We start from the raw sequence: 17,631 nt of genomic DNA, 5'->3' as shown, positions 1-17,631 counted from the left end.
TTGTCTCTGGTGAATTCTCTCACCCCCCCCAGCACCCACCTATGGCCTGTACCCCCAGTTCTGTATGCATAAATAAGTAAAGATAAAATTGTGACTCATTTAAATCAAACCTTAGCACCTAGTGGAGTGGTTGGGCAAGAAGGTGCCAGTGGTTCTCCATAAAGCTTGACTAGAGCAGGAACATGTTGCCTGGGGTGTGGGGACAGAAGGAAGACAAGATCTCATCAACAGCTTCCAGGTATAAGGAAATGAAGCAGAGGAAGAACCAAAGCCCCTATACAGGGCTGCCTAAGAAGAATTCCTTGAAAAAACTTGATGTGGCAGTGTTACAGCAGCAAAGAAGAAAGTTGTAAAATTAGCATCTGAGGTTTCACTCATAGCAGCAGCATAAAGGGAGGGTGGGGGAATAATGATGAACAGCTACATACCAGAGACATTTTATGGGGGTGGAGTGGGGAATGGGATAAAAAATGGGGGTGGGGGGGTTGTGCACGGGACTATGGTGATGGCACACGGGTGATTGATTTGGTGATGGGAAGCCCATGGGGAGTACAACTGAGATGGAAAAAGTCACAAAATGACATAAAAATAAACTATTATAATAATGAAAAAATTACCATCTGAAATACCAGACAGGGAGGACGAAGAGAGCTGATCTCAATCAATGTACCTGTAAGCCTGGCTAGTAACAAAGCTGCACAGGCAGCTACATTTGGGATTTCCTCAATTCCAGCAAAAGGTCTGTCATCTGACACAGAGCCTGTGGTTAATCTGGGTAAACTAATAGAAGGAGCACATAGGTGCATAGGTTTGTTTTGAATATCTCTTGAGTCTCCAGAAAGTCTGAAGATGATAAGCTGAATAAGAGGAAGGAGGACTGGGGGTGGTCACAAGTTCATGGCTGGGAACAGGGACCAAGCTGGATAGGAAGAGGGAAAGAGAGTGCATCTGGGTCTGTGCCCTCTGAACAGCATTTGGAGCTGTTGTCAGTGGTTTCCAGCTCTCTAATTCCTCTTAGTCATACTTAAAATGCACTTATGTGCCTCTGTCCTGCCTGGCAATGAGGGCGCATGTACCCCAGGTACATCCAAGAAGTCCAGCAGTGACTGGACTAGGGGACTAGGGAGTCTTGCCTGAAAGATCTCACCATTTTTGCCTAATATACTTGTTTGTGCTTTCGACTATAAAAGATTTTAAATCCGGACAGCTCCTGGGAGCTTCTGTCTGGTAGAATGGCTGCTGCCTTACTCAAGCTGATTTTTGCTCCAACTTCCATGTGTCCATGTGTATACAAGTGTAAAACGCTTGCCCATTTTAACAATTCAAGTAGAATACAATCGGAGAAGTAAAAGCGGAAAGTCCTGGACTCTCCCTGGTGATGCAGGGGTTAAAGACAGCACATGAAACTATCCCCAGCCACTGCAGCTGGGTTTGATTCCCCACAGGGAGCTGGCCCACATGGCACAGCACAGTTCCTGTCTTCCCACTGCTCCCCTCAGCAGTGTGTTTCAGTCATTCTGCCTGTTCTCCACTGTGGTGAATCCTCTCACCTCCCTGCACCTCTGGCCTATACCTCAGTGCTTGTATGCATAAATAAATCAATCTTAAAAACACAGCAGCTCAGCTTGCAAATGACCAAACTGGGTTTTTCACTTGCACCCAGACTACCAAACTGAATCAGGAGAAATGCCTTTAAATAAAGGAGCATTACTGGAAATAATCAGCAGAGAGCTGGCGATAAAGGCATGCCCAAACCCCCGGCTCCCTGAAGGGCAGAGTGCTGGGATTTTATAAGGGCCAAGGAAATGTGAGAGCAGTCAGGGATTCACATCTCCAGGTCCCAAGTCAGACTGAATTTTTAGGGGTGGCATACAATTACCTTTCTAAGTTCCCAGGAATGCAGGGGAAATCTGCCAGCTAATGATTAATCATGAGGAGGGATGGGGGTATAATCCAGTGAGGAAAGTCAGTCCTAGAGAGGGAATGCAATTTAGGGAGGCCATGCCCTGCGGGAGGAATGCAATTCAGTAGCTAGCATGTAATTCCACCTATTTCTAATTTCTAAGAAAATCCAGTCACAAATGAACCCCGCACCCCCAGTGTGCCTGTACCCCAATGAGCAGACCTTCAGCTTGGGCACAGCCAGCCCCTCTGCCATACGGGCAGCGTGAGGGGGGTCTCATAGGCCACAGGCTGCACTGAACAGCATCTCCTGGCAACATGGGCTGGTGTGTGGCTTCCCAGAGAAGCACATCAAAGGGTGACGTTAAGACCTAGTTTCCTCTCCTGCACAGGCAAGAGCTGGTCACACACAGCTCACAGGGCATCTTCATACTGCTGTCTCGAGAGCGGGAGAGCAGGGGCTGAGGACACCAGGGAGGGGAAGGCGGCAGGAATAGGGGCTGGCCCCTGCTGGCGCCCGCCCATTGCGTCCTCCTTCCCTTCTGAAAGGCAGAGCAGGCTGCCTGGCAGGGACTGGAGAAGAGCCATGTGGGATGGCTGGCACCGGAGGGGAAGACTAGCCCGCCACCCAGAGGCTCCCAATCCTGGCCCCAGCTGCCACATGGGGGCCAAAAAGCAAAAAGGGCAAGTCTTGACAATGAGAGTCAGTAATTTGTCAAAATGAGATAAAAAGACAAAAATTCAGATATTAAAATTTATTATAATTTATATAAATAAAAGGGAAAGCACTACTTAAATAATGGTTCATCTGGGTCTTCCTGTATAATACAAAATTCTTCTAAGGGAGTCTGGTGGTTTTGAGGCCAACAACTCTTCTCGCATGTGTAGATCAGAACTGTTCCGAATTCCACAAAAAGACCTAAAAAATACAACATATTCAGAATTCCAGAAAAGGGAAATAGAAGGTATAATGTCATGCAGTCAATACCTGCAAGTCTGCTCAGCAGGGCCGAGGCCCCGGGGCAAGACACCGGCTCTCCGAGCCAGCGCTCCCTCAGCGAGCTGAGCCAGCGACCTCACCCACTCTGCCCGCGTCTGTCATGGTTATAAACTACGAAGGGGAATCAGCTCTTAGGAGACACTTCGAACCGGGGGAGGCACACCTTACGTGTTCCGCATAGAGAAAACAGGTAAAGCAGTGAGAAGACTAACAAAGGGAAGGAGGAAGGTGGTTCACTCAGGGTAACTGGTTGCCATGTGGTGACTCTAACTGAAAAGCAGATAAAATAACTAGTAAAGCAAAAACAGTGCTCACTTTCAATCACAACATAGTCACACTCTTTGCTAAACTAAGTGACTATGATGAGGAGAAGCAGATTTTTAAAAATTTGTATTTTATTTATTTTTGAGTAGAAAGAAATGGGGTACAGGCCGGACGTACAGAGTGAGAGGATTCACCAGAGACAGAGTGGGGAGCAGAACAGGCAGATCCACTGAAATACACTGCTGATGGGAGCAGTGGGGAGACAGGAGAGTTCTGCTGGGCCATGTGGATCACTCCCTGGCCGGGGATCAACCATAGGCTGAAGTGTGACAGCGCTGAGACTTAACCCCTAGGCCATCAGAAAGGCGGAATAGCAAATTTAATAGAAAAACAGACTACTTTAAAAACAAAAGTTTCCACAAGACTTCATTACAACTTTCTAGACTGTCAGTGAAACTCATCCTGGACACGAGAACATGCTGGCTCCAAAACAGGGCGCAGGGCAAGCACAGAACAAATCCTAAGTGCTCACAGAAATTTATAATGACCAGGGCCCTTCCTGGTGGCGTGTGGGTTAAGTTTCAGCCCTGTGAAGCTATGAACAGCCACTGCAGTAGGAGTTCGACCTCAGCCAGGCAGCTGACCCACATGGCGCAGCAGACCTGTCCTGACCGCCCGCTGCTCCCCTCAGCAGTGTACTTTGTCGATTTACCTGTTCTGCTCCCCACTCTGTCCCTGGTGAACCCCCGCTCCCCACCACCTTTAGCCTACATCCCAGTTCTTATCTGCATAAATAAAATAAATCTGAAAAAAAAAAAAAAAGTATATAATGTCGGCAGGGCAAATGGAAAGAAAAGCATCAGCGAAGACAGAAGATCAAAATGGAACTATGTGGTGAATCTGAGAACTTCCAACCAGAATGTGCAACAGGCCGCCTGCAGGGAAGGCTGGAGCCTCTGAACTCAGAACCACCAGGAGAGGAGATGCCAGGGGGCAGAGACCACACCTAGTAGCCGAGGGCAGTGAGCGCAGCCCCAGCCCAGAGGCTTGCCACAACCCGGAGGTGAGGAGGGGCCAGAGAAGGGGAAGCGAACAGCCTCACTCACGAGCATCCTATGAAAAACATCAGAAACCACAGAGACAGAAAAGACAGGAGGAAGCCAAACCACAGGCAGAAAGAAAAGGCCTGAGAGAATCTCAATGAACACAGAGGGAAAATGTTCACACGGGTGTGAGAGAACGCGGACCAAGCAACTCGTGGCTTCAGTAGAAAAGCTACAAATGCAGCAGACGGGACACTCAGAAATGCAGGGATGTGAAGATCCACCCTGCCCCACAGCGGGGGGACGTGGGGTCACACAGCCTGGGCTCACGGATAAACGCTGCGGGCAGGCCAGCACTCCGGGGGAGCCCCAGGAGTGGGGAGGGGGCTCAGGCCCCTCAGACTCCTGCAAAGCAACTTCCAAAGCCGACAGCTAGCTGAATAAAAATGAGATCTCAGGGATTTTCAGAAAAATGTACTTCCCGGTGAGACCCTTTTGTGGAGTGCTAGAGTCGCACCAGCTGTCCACAGCGCTCTACCAGAGACCAAAGCAAAGGATTCAGGAATGGAAAAGCTCAGAGGGTGGGGTGACACTGAGTTTATTCAAACACAGAACTAAAACTTGATGAGGTAAAAATGACACTAAATATTTAGAGGTGGAGTAAAGTCATGCATGTCCTCATCTGTTCTTAGAGTAAGGGAACCAAACTCACCCTATGGAAAACGGAAACACGGAAGATTTGTATCAAAACGGTCTTTTAGAAACTAGACCCAGGCGGGAAGGATGCAGTGCCTGAAGTCTTGCAAGTTTTTTTTTATTTTTTTATTTTTGTTTTTATTTTTAATTGAGGTAAAATTTGGATGCCTTCATTAAGTATTGTTAACATAATATACCCATAGCCAAATCTCTCATAGCTCACTGTGCTTTCTTCTTTTTATTCAGATCTTTCCCTTTCTTTAACATTTTTTTATTACAAAGTTGCAAGTTTTATACTGTTTCCTTCTGTCAAATTTGCATAATTCATTCCAATATTTCAATTAGTATATACTTCTGAAAACATTTTTTTTAAAACCATACCTAAATAGCTAACCAATGTTTTGAGCATGCAGCTGAGGAACAAAAGTCTTGAGCAAGAGGGAAGAGTAGACAGTCACATGCAAAAGGCTGAAGATAGACAGACTACTATCTTACACAGTTACTAAAATTAAGTCAAAATGGATCACAGACTCTGACATTAGCCTGTGTATTTGTCTCCAACAGCAACAAAGGGAAATATAAACAAACGGGACTACATCAAACGAGAAAGTTTCTGCAGTGAGAGAAACTGCTGTCAGAACGCAAAGGCGGCGACGCCACAGGACATGCCGAGGAGCGACAGGCGCGCGCCCACCTGCTGATGCGTTAGGCAAAAACCACAGTGGGATTTCGCTTCCCGCCGTTAGGATGGCTGTCAGCAGAAAGTCAAGAAACAGTGTGCTGGAGAGGATGAGGGAAAAGGAACCCTTTTAGGTTTTTGGTGGGAACGTAACAGTTAGAGATTTGGAAAACACTATGGAGGTGCCTCAAGAATTCCTAAATAGAACTACTGCTTGATCAAGTAATCCCACTTCTGGGTAGATCCCAAAGAGTGTCAACACAGGACCTCCCTGGTGGCACAGGAGTTAAGTCTCAGCGCTACCACCACGATGGCCTGAGCTGGATCCCCGGCCAGGGAGCTGACCCACAGGGCGCAGCAGACCTCTCCTGTCTCCCCGCTGCTCCCCTCAGCAGTGTGTTTCAGTGGATCTGCCTGTTCTGCTCTTACCTCCCGCATCTCTGGCCTGTACCCCAGCTCTTGCATGCATAAATAAGTAAATCTTTTATATATTTTTTTAAATTATTTTTATTTATGATGCAAGAACTGAGGTGTAGGCCAGACATGCAAGGGTGAGAGGATTCACTGGCAACAGAGTGGGGAGCAGAGCAGGCAGATCCACTGAAATACACTGCTGAGGGGAGCAGCGGGGAGACAGGAGAGGTCTGCTGTGCCCTGTGGGTCAGCTCCCTGGCTGACTGAACTGAGATTGAACTCTTGATGCAATGGTTGGCGATAGCTTCATAGTGCTCCCTATGCTACCACGGAGGCCCAAATAAATGAATCTTAAAAAAAGAAAAAGTGAAAAGACAGTCTTTCGTTTTAAAATAATTCCAAGTCAGTGCCCAGCATGAGACTGGGAAAAGGCCTCTTACCTAAGTCAGCACTTCTGAGCATGCTGACCAGGGCCGGCATCAGCTGAAACTCAAATATCCGCCCGCCTCCGCAGTGACCGCAGGCTGGGGGGTCTGTGGCATCCAACGGCGGGCACTGCAAAAAAAGGGGCTCCCCACTCCAGGAGTACCTGCGGCAAGGAAGCAGAGCCCGACAGTCACAACCATGTCACATCTGGACACCATGCTTTGCTCACTTTTTCTCTTGCAGAGTACCAAGAAGCAAACTAGAGAATCCATGCGCCAAAAGCTGGCAGCAGGGCGATCTGAAGTGCTGCAGCGCCGACTCCCAGTCTGCTGGGGGCCGGAAGGCGAACATCGAACTGACACTCACCCCGCGCCTCCCGAGGCGGGGCCCACACAGGTGTCTTTTGTTCTCCTTCTCCTAATAAACCTTCCTGTTAAAATGTTAACTTAGTAAGCCAACTGCATCAAAGACCAGGCCCAGCTCAACTGCAGGTTAAATGGACTCAGACATCCACACGGACCTTACAGAGAGGGGGGCACATCTTTCTGGGGGAGAGGTACTTCTTTCTTTATCTACTGTTCTCCAACATATAATTTCTAGTAACTTCTTTAAGTTGTAAGAGGTATAAAAGGAGACAGTAATATTTAATTCATACATAAAATCAAGTCAAGGAGCTAAGCTTATAAAATTATCTGAGAGCCCTCCCTGGTGGTGCAACAGGTTAAAGCGTAGCACTCTGAAGCTGTTCTTAGCCGTTGCAACAGTCACTGCAGCACAAGTTTGATCCCCGGCCAGGGAGGTGACCCACATGGCACAGTAGATCTCTCCTGTCTCCCTGCAGCAGTGGATTTCAGTGGATCTGCCTGTTCTGTTCTCTACTTTATCCCTAGTGAATCTTCCCCTCCTCCCCGCCCCCCACCGTGCACCTCTGGCCTGCACCCCATTCTTGTATACAGCAATAAAATACATCTAAAAAAAGAAAGAAAGAAAGAAAGAAAATAAAACAATAAAAGGGGAAAAAGTCAATACCAGAATGATGGATCAAACTAATGCAACATCACCAACATCACATGAAAAGGACGAGGAATATCACATAAAACAAACTAACACAGTTTAGCAAAATCCAGCCAGTCATCACATGGTCTGGGGAGACAGTGAATCTAGGTTTTCTCGCTGCACACTCCTGTATTTTCCAAACATTACAATCTTTATAATCAACGAAAATAAAAGTAACTCTTTTACCTTAAAATCTGCTCCTGACAAGCAGCAATTCTCTTCATGAATTTGTAAAATATCTTGTCTCCACTTTTAATTACGGTCTTCTCATATTTTTCACTACCATCACTAGAAAAACTAAATGAGAAGCAAAAAACACCTTTGATTACCTATGTCCAGAGGGTTACAATATCCTGAAGAGTAAAGATCATTTTGTTTTAAAATAAAGTGTACAGGCACTCAATATATTCATTTCAATACATAAATATCAAACAACAGGGCTTGGCTTATCAGGCCTTCAAGACCTCGTCTCTCACTGACCCAAAGCTTCCGGCAGCAAAGACATCAGAGGAATGAGTAACGTTCCTGTTCTATGGGAACCGAGGCGCTAGAGGAATCTGAGGTCCTGGGCCACAGCCAAGAACTAATAAATGCCATTTTTCTAATTTACTTGTTTTAGCTATCAGGCCATTTAAACACAGAAGCGCATTCAAGAGCCAGTGAACAATGTTCTGGAAAGGTGCTGCTCCTTCTTTTTCTTGAGGTTACTCATCCAGACAGCACAGTGTTTTCAGGCTCACTCAAAGGTGGCTTTACGACCCCCTTTCTCTCACCCCAGGAGACAGACGCAGAGGACCCCCCCCACAAGTTCTGCCTGAGTTTCCTCAGGTATGGGAGGAAACACGAAGGGCTCTTTCCACAGCAGCTTCCTGACTGACCAAAGTGCTCACCCCTGGGACAGCTGTTCCATGTCAATTCCTTCCCGCTGCTGATATTCCTGTAGAAGGCTGTGGGCATGATCGAGACCGCCAAAGTCGCCATAATCATCCTCGTCTACCACACAAATGTAGTGGGGCAGGAACCGCGGTACCACAGAGGTCAAGGCTGTCTTTCCCCCAGGAGACACAGGAGCAGCTGCCGGGACAGCATCCTGCAGGTGAAGGTCTTGGAGCCGGACAGTCCAGTCTGCATCTCTGGCACGGCTGGAGTCACTTCCAGAGTCCCGGGAAAGCTGTGACAGGGACGCCTCCTCACTGTCACTTCCCCAGTCATCTGCACCTTCACACCAGTCTTTGGCTCTCAGGCCATTTTCCTGTTTCTGGGAGAAGAGCCAGTGAATGAGGCCCATCTGGCCAACCGACCCTCCACCTTCCCGAGGGAGCCTTTGCACTAGTCTCTTACCCTCTGGCACATTCTGATTTAACCCTCTGGGCCCACTTTATTCAAAAGCATGGTGAAGGTGACAAACATATTTCTCAGGGGCAGATGTACCTTCAACACCTGTTTCAAATGCTTTTGACTGTGATGCACAGGGAACAGACGCTTTCTAACTTGTTCTCTTATGGAGGTCAATCTTGGAGTCATCTCTATGCAGTATACCACTGAAAACCTAATTCTAGGTGTGTCTCAGCTTAAAAAGTCAAAGTCCTTTCCTATTACCTGCTTTTGAAACCTGACAAATGTCACGGACACCAGCATTTTCATCTTTATACTCCTGTGCCAGCACTTTGCCCAGCACATATTAAGATACAGCGACTGCATAAAGCCAGACTACAGGCAAACAGAAGCTGAATTTTATTCTGCAGCAACCAATGTGTCTGGTAATCTAATTCAAGAAAATTACTTTTTTTTTTGCCGTGTTAAATGTTATATATTAAAGGTTTATTTTTAAAATTAATACATATACTGGGATGTAGGCCAGAGGTGCAGGGAGTGGGGTGACCCCCCCTCAGATTTGGGAGCAGAGCAGATAGATCTACTGATAAGACACTATGAAGGGGAGTAGCTGGCAACACAGGAGAGGTCTGCCACGCCATGTGGGTCTCTCTGGCCGGAGATCCAACTTGACAGCGTGACAGCACTGAGACTTTAACCACCAAGCCACCAGGGAGGCCCTGTTTGTTGTATTTTACAGTGTACATATAAGTTCACATATACCATGGTAAGGACATTTACTACAAACACATTTATATTACAGACTTTCCCCCCCAAACCCGTAAGCTATGTGCCTCAAGACACCAGTGTTGCTGTCACTGCTGTGGCTTGAGTTCGATCCCCGGCTAGGGAGGTGACCCACAAGGCGCAGCAGACCTCTCCTGTGTTCCCACTGCTCCCCTCAGTAGTGTATTTCAGTAGGTCCACTGTTCTGCTCCACACTTTGCCTGTGGGGAATCCTCTCACCCCTCTCCACCTACCCCCGGTCCCCATTTTTTTAAGCAGAAATAAATAAAAATAATTTTTTTTAAAGACCTCCGGTGTATACTAAAAGAAACTCACAAAATTTTAAGGATATAGCATTTTGTGGTTTCAGAAACGGGCAAGACCAACATACTTCAAAGAATACGGCTTAAACTGTGTCTTAAACGATACTTCTGAAAACAGCCTCAAATTATAAACAGTGCGCTGGTCACTTTACCTGCGTGTCCTGCGCCTCTTTCTCTCGCATCTGCAGACACTGGGAGCGGAACACTTTCCAGCTTCAGGGTAAAGATAAACTGTCATAAGGGCTGCACCCCCGAGTCCCAGTCGGCTGGCCCTGGCCCGCCCCACCTCGGGGGGGTACAAAATCCAGGGGAAACTCCAGGTCTTCTCCGCCTACCTGTGCGTCCCGCCGCTGCTGCACCCGGGCTGGGGGCAAGCGAACACGTGCAGTTGCCGATGGAACGGGGAGCCTCCCAAAGGGCAGTAGACCTGCACCACCAGGGCAAGCGGCTGCCCGCAACGATCGCACACCGGCCTCGGCGCCGCCACGGCGGGCAGGGCGTCCTGCGGACCGGGGAAGGCGCTCAGACCCCGACTCCCCCCGGGCCGCCGCCCACTCCATCACCCCGTGGCCCTCACCAGCACCCACCGGCGCCCCACCCACCGGGACGCCGCCCAGCTTGCTAGCAGTCCAGGCGCTCGGGCCCGTGGGGCGGCCGCGCACCGCAGCGTCTCGAAGGCCGAGCAGCACCGGCTTCCGAGCCGCCGCCATGACGACGCGGCGCCCACGTGAACTACGGCAAGCCGGATGGCGCTTTTCTCTGCGCATGCGCACCGCACGCCGTACCCGCGGCCCCGCCCCTGAGGGGGTGACGGGGACCCGCCCGCTTGCCTGGGGCCAGTGGTGCCCTAGATGGTGGGTGTGTGAAGCAGTCCCGCCATAAAGATTCACCTGAAATAAGTCGAATAGTAGTATCGTTAACAACAACAAAAAGTGTCCCTAATTTTTGTTGGGATACAAATAAAAGCTTACAGACGTAGTGATAGATCTGAGCTTGGCTTCAATAGGATGCCTCGATGAAGTTGTTGGAGGAAATAAGGTCGGCCATTAAGTTGGCAATTGTTGAAATGTGGTGTGAGGCACCACGTGGTTTATTATATTCAATGAAGTTTTCTTTTTTTCCAAAATAAGGCTTTTTAAAAGTCTGTGGTCACAACGTGGTTGAATTTCAGAGACAGCTGCTAAGTGAAGGAAGCTATACAAAATACTGCATCCTGGAAAGGCAAACTTTGACCATCACATCAGTAGTTGTCAGGGTTTGGGCTTAGGGATAGGGATTGACAGCAAAGGGATTCAGAAACGTTCTGAAGTAGTGAAAATGCTATTTTTTACTTTTACAGCTGTATCACCTATTGTCTCTTTCTTTCACCACCATTCCCTTATCTCCTAGACTGTTTTTCCCTCTCCCTCTTATTCCCGGTTCAGTGTCCAATGCTTTATAATTATTTCACTTTACCAGTTCATTTGAAACTACAAAGTTTTGGGGGGATGTCACCATGTGTGGGTTTTCCTCTGTGAACTCACAGATCCAAGACAGGGCCTAAGTTCATGTCTCCACGGGTTTATTTACAAAGCCGAGATTGAGGCAGGAAAGTGTTTCTAAGGCCATACGTGGCCAGCTGTCCTACCCTGGATGGTGCCCACCGTGGTCGCTCCAAACCAGAAGTTACTCATGCAAGTTGGCGCTGGCCTTCCTGTGCAAGCCTGGACCAGGTGAGACACCCATGAGCAGTTACCAGGCTCCAGATAAGGCATGACTGCAGGGTGGGGGGTGTGGAGGTGTGTGTGGTCTCAAGTGGTGCTGCTGAGGCAGAGCTGGGGCGTGCCAGCTGTCAGATCAGATGGCTCCTTAAAGATGCCAGGCATATGCCAGCAGCACTCATGAGGAACGCACTGCAGCGAACTGCAGACTTTAGGTCTGCCTGGAATGTCTTCTCAGGAGAGTCCAGACAAGACTGCCTTAAGTTTGATCTCTCTTGGAAGCAAGAATACTGAGTTCTGAACATTAACCATGTTTATATCACAATGTTTCCTATTGATCAAAGTGAATTTTTTTTTTACATTTTGAAAAGACAATTTATTTGGAAAAGAGATGCCCTGCAGTCACAGGCGGGCAGGAAAGCTGCCCAGAGTGTATCTCTTGATCATAATGCAACCGCAGCAAAGCTCATTACTTAGGATGTTTTCAAGATGCTAATTTTTGTCACATTCTGAATTGTACAATTTTTTAAAAAGACTTACTTATGCATACAAGAACTGGGGTGTAGGCCAGAGGTGCGGGTGATGAGAAGATTCACCAGAGACAGAGTGGGGAGCAGAACAGGCAGATGTACTGAAATAAACTGCTGAGGGGAGCAGTGAGTGGGTCAGCTCCCTGGCTGGGGATGGAACACGTGCTGCAGTGACTGTGGATTGCTCCATAGTATTGTGCTTTAACCTGTTGCGCCACCAGGGAGGGCCCTGTAATTGTACAATTTAACATCAGCTGTCACATTGACATTATGAAGTCCCTGGAACAAGATGAGCAAAACAAGTGTTTGTATATGTGAGATTTAAAGTATCTGACTTCATTCATGAGCTTTTATCAAGGTTTGGAGCTTTTATCAAGCCAGGACTGGTGTTATGCTTGACCCAAGAAAGGGTCAATTGGCAGGTGCCAGTTCCTCCTGCAAGGGGAAGGCATGAGACCAGGCAGCTGATGGAGCAGCTTGGCAGTGCGAGAGGCCCTTCGTGTGAAGCCAGATTGCCCCAAGTGGGTCAGCCTCTGTGAGTTTTCACTTTTTTCTTCGAGTACTTGCTCTTCTGTATGGTCAATTTCTATCATTAGGATATTCTTTGAGTTTCGTGGCTGTAGTTTGCCTTTTCCTTACAATAACAACAACAAAACACAAATCCTGACTTCCGTCTGAGACTGGCATTTGACCAAGTCAGAGTACAGTGCTGAAGTGGACCCAGAAGAAGAGGGGGTGAAGACAGCGGCCAGCTGATGGGGCCAGAGGCAGCAGGCCTAGGAAAAGGGCAGTAGTTCCTCCTTCTAGATCCTTCTGTATCGTGGTCCTCGGTCTGCCATTAAAGAGTTAATGACTCTTTAAACAATACTACTTTTCTGTTTAACTGTCCAGACATATTAACTATCTTGAATTGAAATATCTTCAACTGAAAACAAGTATTAACCTATTTAAAAACCTCACGAAAAACTTACCTGCGTATCTAGCAGGAGACAGTCATCCTCGATGTTAGCCAGAATTCATCCAAAACAGACAGAATCTCAAAGGGGTTTTAAAAATTCCCCACGAACAGGAAAACACAATTCCCCCACAGTGACAGAAGTATGGGGAAGATGGAGAAGGGGTCTGATTACAGAGGTCAGGCTTCCTTGAGACTGACTGTGCTCCCTCCCCCCACTCTGAGGATGGCCGTCCATTCTCAACTTTAGTCCAGAATATGTGGCGGTTCCCTCCCCCTACTGCGCGTTCCAGTGCCGCCCAGAGCACTGTCTGCGGAAACATGAGGCTGGGCCTACAACCTCCTTGATGGCATCTTTATTTTTCTACCTGGTACAGGAACAATGTGAACACAGGTCAGTTGCACTGAAACACTCCAGTCAATTAGAACACAGAGGGCAGTGAACACAGAGGCGGGGTGAGGATGGCTGTTCCAGACCGGCACGCCCAGAGGGCTGGTGGTCCAAGCCAGCGGCCAGCGCGGACTGCTGAGAAGGACAGGAAGCATGAGTCACGACGGGCTGCGGGGAGCAGGCGCTTACAGGCTTCTGGACTCGCGCTCCTGCTTGATGAAGTTGATCAGCCCATTGGTGGAGCAATCGTGAGAGGTGACGGGGCTGCTGCTGTCAAGCTCAGGCTCAATTTTCTTAGCCAGCTGCTTCCCCAGCTCCACTCTGCCACGAAGAGGAGAAAGAACGGGGCAGGGTTCCAGGACTGCTGCTGACAAGCCGTCAGCTGCCCTGCAAATGCTCCCCGCTGTCCCAGGTCAGAAACTCACCCCCACTGGTCAAAGCTGTTGATGTCCCAGATGATACCCTGAATGAAGATCTTGTGTTCGTACATGGCTGCAGAGATGGCGGACAGCGCTGTTAGGGCTCCGCGGCCGGCCCGGCCCCCCCTACCCGGCGGCCCTCCCGCCCACTCACCGATCAGGGCTCCCAGGATGAATGGCGTGAGCTTGGTGAACACAATGGAGTTGGTGGGGCGGTTTCCTTCAAAGATCTTCAGAAAACACCCAGAAATGTCCCCCAGTTAGTTATGATCCCCAGAGTCCCCGGAGGGAAGCGCACATCGCCCAGGAGGCCAGGAGAGAGCACCGCCCCTCCTCCCACCCAAGCCCTGCCTGCCCAATGGCTCCTCCCCTCCAGTCCCTGGCCAGCGCTTACCTTGTGTGGCAACAGCTTCTCTACCTCCACAGGACTCTTTCCTGCGGCCTGCAGCTCCTTCCGGGCCTCATCCGTTGTCTTCCCTCTCATTAGGGCCTCAGTCTGGGCCAAGAAGTTGGCCAGAAGGATCTGAAGAGAGAGATGTCCAGATCCACTTGGAAGCACTGCCTGGCTTCAGGTAGCGGGACAAGACTGCCCGGCCCTGTCCAGGGCGGGTTAGTGCCTGCCCGGCTCCGGCTGCCAGCCCCAGTGCAGAGCTCAGTGGAGTGAGGGGGGGCTGAGAGCCTATGTCTGACAGCAGAAAGTGGCAGCTACTCCCGTGAGCAACATTGCATCACATGACAACGATCTTTTAATATCCCAAGGAGGTGAGGCATCACCCATAATCACATGGCTCACTAAACGTAAGCCCACACTAAACGCTGCGGACAGGTGCTTGGAAACTACAGCTCCAAGCAAAACCACATCATCAAAGCACATCTTCTAATAACACCTTTTCAGTCTGAGTCGCCTGGGATTGTTCTTTTTCTCATCCGTATTAGAAAAACTCCACTGAGTAAGACATTATGGCTGAGGACTGCTGTAGAAGAGGGCAGAGAAGTCTGTCAGAGGGAGGTGAGAAGAGGAGGCGAGGAACGCGCCACACTGAGGATGCTGCCGCCATTGCTGGTGCTGAGATGCAGACCATGAGTCAAGGAGGCTTCTGGAAGTTGAGAGTGATTCCCCCCAGACCCCGACAGCAAAGGGACTAAACCTTGTCCTGTAACCATCTGGAAGTGAGCAAGGAGGACGGTTCTCTCCCTGGAGTCTCCAGAAAGGGACTCAGTCCTGGTGATGCCCTGTCTTTGGCCCACAAGGCCCCGAGCAGAGACCCAGCAGCACCTGGGCCCGCAGACAAATGGGTGTTGTCTTAGGCTACCGAGTTTGTAGTCAGCTGTTGCAGCAGGAGTCAACAATCCATCTACCTGGTCTTAGGAGGTGTGGGTGTGACGTGAGCCTAGAAGAGCAGGAGGAGGGTCGGGGCCTACCTTGTGATGCAAACCCTTCCTTATTGGGTGCTGGGTCTGGACCGGGATGAGGAAGTCACAGGGTATCATCTTGGTGCCTGTGAAGGGTGCTGTGGTCACCCAGGTGCCCCCCAGCCCACAGAGCCACCCATCTGCCTACAGGAGAGCAGGTACCCGAGGGGGACATCTCTGTGGAGGGCCCACCCTCCACAACCCCACTCCCACCTTGGCCAGGCGGGCCTCACCTTGGTGGATGAGCTGGTAGAAGGCGTGCTGGCCATTGGTCCCTGGCTCCCCCCACACAATGGGGCCTGTCTGGTGGTCTACGCGGGTGCCAGACTTGGTGACGTACTTCCCGTTGGACTCCATGTCACCCTGGGATGGGAACAGAACCTCTGTCTGTAAGCTCTGCTCCTTCAGCACCACTCCCAAATCCTGCCTGCAGTGCCCTGGCCCTGCGATGGCTCCGTGGGCCTCGTGAGCCCTTTTCCTCCCTTCCCCATGAGGACACAGGCTCACGGCTTTCCAGGAGACCCCTGGAAGGAGGGTCATGCGGCGAGAGGGCAGACATGGAGGTCCGGGGAGGACTTCCCTAAGAGCTGAGTTGGGTCAAAGGTCCAACCAATTTCTACAGGAGAGGCAGACGAGGCGCATGGTGTACGGCCCGGAGGGCCGGCACCTCACCTAGATGCTACGCTCCAGGGCCGCTCGGTCCCCTTCAACGACAGGATTTACCTTCAGGTGCTGGTGAGGTCTGCTGAGCCCGCCCAGGGACAGGTCTGTGCTAAAGAGCAGGGGCAGAGCAGAAGGGCTGTCCGGAGCAGAATCGGGACTAGGAGCGGGGCTGCTCAGGAGATGTGGGGGGCCAAGCACTGTGAGTAGCTCAAAGAGGCACTGCAGAGGAGGTGAGCAGGAGCAGTGCAGACCACGGGGGTCCCAGCCTATCACAGCGCACACAGCGCTGTCCAGGAGGAAAGCCACCCAGCGGGGAGGCAGAGCCAGAGTGAGGTCAGGGCCTGCCCGGCCAGCCACAGGACAGCCAGCCATGGCCCGCCCACATGCCAGGCTCGGCTGACACGCAGGCCCAACAGACGCTGTTCATAAAGATTCACCCTGAGCTAGGGAAAAGCCTTGGCAAAGGGGGAAAAGGTCTCTTTAAGGAGACAAGAGTCTGGGCCCCTGAGCTCATGGGCTTCCCAGGTACCTCCCCAAGTTCCCACTGACCCCAAAAGCGGGCTAAGCAACGGGTACCTGCTGGAAGTAGGCAGCAAAGCGATGCATGTACTGGTCATAGGGCAGCATGGCGTGAGTCTCGGACCCAAAACAGTTGATGTACCAGACACCCAGCAGAGCCAGAAGGACGGGGGCATTCTTCTCCAGGGGCGTCGTGAGGAAATGGTTATCCTGCAACAAGGGCAGGAAGGGCGGGAGCTGAGCAGTGTCTCTGGAGGGAGGGAAAGAAGAGAGGCAGGGCGCGGGACCAACCACACGCTCTCTTGGCAGAGAACATAAACCTGTCACTTACCATCCAGTGGGCCCCCGAGAGCAGCTGCTCAAAGTTGTCAAATCCTGCAACACAAAAGCAGAGTTCACAGAGACACTGGGTCATGCCCCAGTCTCCTGCTGTGGGCATGTTGCTTCTGGTTCTGGCTGGACGTGGAGCCAGAAGGAACAGGAGATGGAGGACTTGCACTGGAAAAAGCCTCGACCATCCGAGTCATCCCTGAGGAAAACTCCAGCTAACCCTGCCTGGCGTGAGACGTGAGTGGGGCTGTGGTTGTGAGGGGTGGAGAAAAGCAACCTGTACACCCGGAAGAGATCTCAGGCCTTCCCTCTAGCCTAAGAGAAATATTCCAGCCAAGAGCAGAGGGGCCAGGGCTATTGGCTGGAAACACACACACACTTACCCACATGCAGTGCAATGGAGAGTCCAATGGCTGACCACAGCGAGTAGCGCCCGCCTACCCACTAGGAGAGACAAGAAAAGGTGCTGAACAAGGGTTAGAATAGCCCGCCCCCCTCCCTCCTGCCACAGAACTTGCCCCTGACCACGATGCTCTTCCACAGACAGCTCGAGGGCCTGGGTCCAACCGACCTCAGGGAAGCAAGTCAGCAGGCCAGGTGCTGCAATGCTAGGGCTGAACCACAGGGCCGACTACACCGTGGACGGAGCAAGCCACTAGACACAGCCAAGGACCTTACCGTGGCCGGCCCAGCCTCCTCAGACACTGCTGCCCTGAGCCTCCTACTTGTGTCAACCCAGCACCTCCTACCTGTGCCAGCCCAGCCTCCTCAGATGCTGACAGACCCCAGCGCCTCCCACCTGTGCCAG

At 50.5% G+C, this 17,631-nt stretch overlaps 2 protein-coding genes across 2 annotated transcripts in view; both read right to left on the bottom strand.

The window, feature by feature from the left end:
- Window positions 1–2,685: 2,685 nt before the first annotated feature.
- PDCD2L (programmed cell death 2-like) lies at window positions 2,686–10,613 on the bottom strand. The gene is made up of 7 exons (XM_004690543.2): window positions 10,506–10,613; window positions 10,239–10,405; window positions 10,056–10,116; window positions 8,371–8,738; window positions 7,667–7,777; window positions 6,439–6,587; window positions 2,686–2,821 (listed from the first exon to the last, which is right to left on the bottom strand). The coding sequence occupies exons 1-7, from the start codon at window positions 10,611–10,613 to the stop codon at window positions 2,691–2,693; spliced, it is 1,095 nt and encodes a 364-aa protein (XP_004690600.1). The 3' UTR covers window positions 2,686–2,690.
- Window positions 10,614–13,428: 2,815 nt separating this feature from the next.
- GPI (glucose-6-phosphate isomerase) overlaps window positions 13,429–17,631 on the bottom strand; it is a 21,532-nt gene continuing 17,329 nt past the window's right edge. The window contains exons 9-17 of the mRNA XM_004690249.2: window positions 17,207–17,267; window positions 16,825–16,868; window positions 16,551–16,703; window positions 15,545–15,674; window positions 15,321–15,397; window positions 14,293–14,421; window positions 14,053–14,128; window positions 13,905–13,971; window positions 13,429–13,800 (exon numbers count right to left, since the gene is read on the bottom strand). Of these exons, the coding sequence (XP_004690306.1) occupies window positions 13,665–13,800; window positions 13,905–13,971; window positions 14,053–14,128; window positions 14,293–14,421; window positions 15,321–15,397; window positions 15,545–15,674; window positions 16,551–16,703; window positions 16,825–16,868; window positions 17,207–17,267 (873 nt within the window). The 3' untranslated portion in view covers window positions 13,429–13,664. The remainder of the gene's footprint in view (window positions 13,801–13,904; window positions 13,972–14,052; window positions 14,129–14,292; window positions 14,422–15,320; window positions 15,398–15,544; window positions 15,675–16,550; window positions 16,704–16,824; window positions 16,869–17,206; window positions 17,268–17,631) is intronic.

This window comes from Condylura cristata, unplaced genomic scaffold (assembly GCF_000260355.1).
Source record: "Condylura cristata isolate star-nosed mole 26May11 unplaced genomic scaffold, ConCri1.0 scaffold00028, whole genome shotgun sequence".
In the NCBI taxonomy this organism is placed as follows: domain Eukaryota; kingdom Metazoa; phylum Chordata; class Mammalia; order Eulipotyphla; family Talpidae; genus Condylura; species Condylura cristata.
Note: the sequence above shows the minus strand (reverse complement) of the source record. Positions and strands in the feature narration are given on the sequence as shown.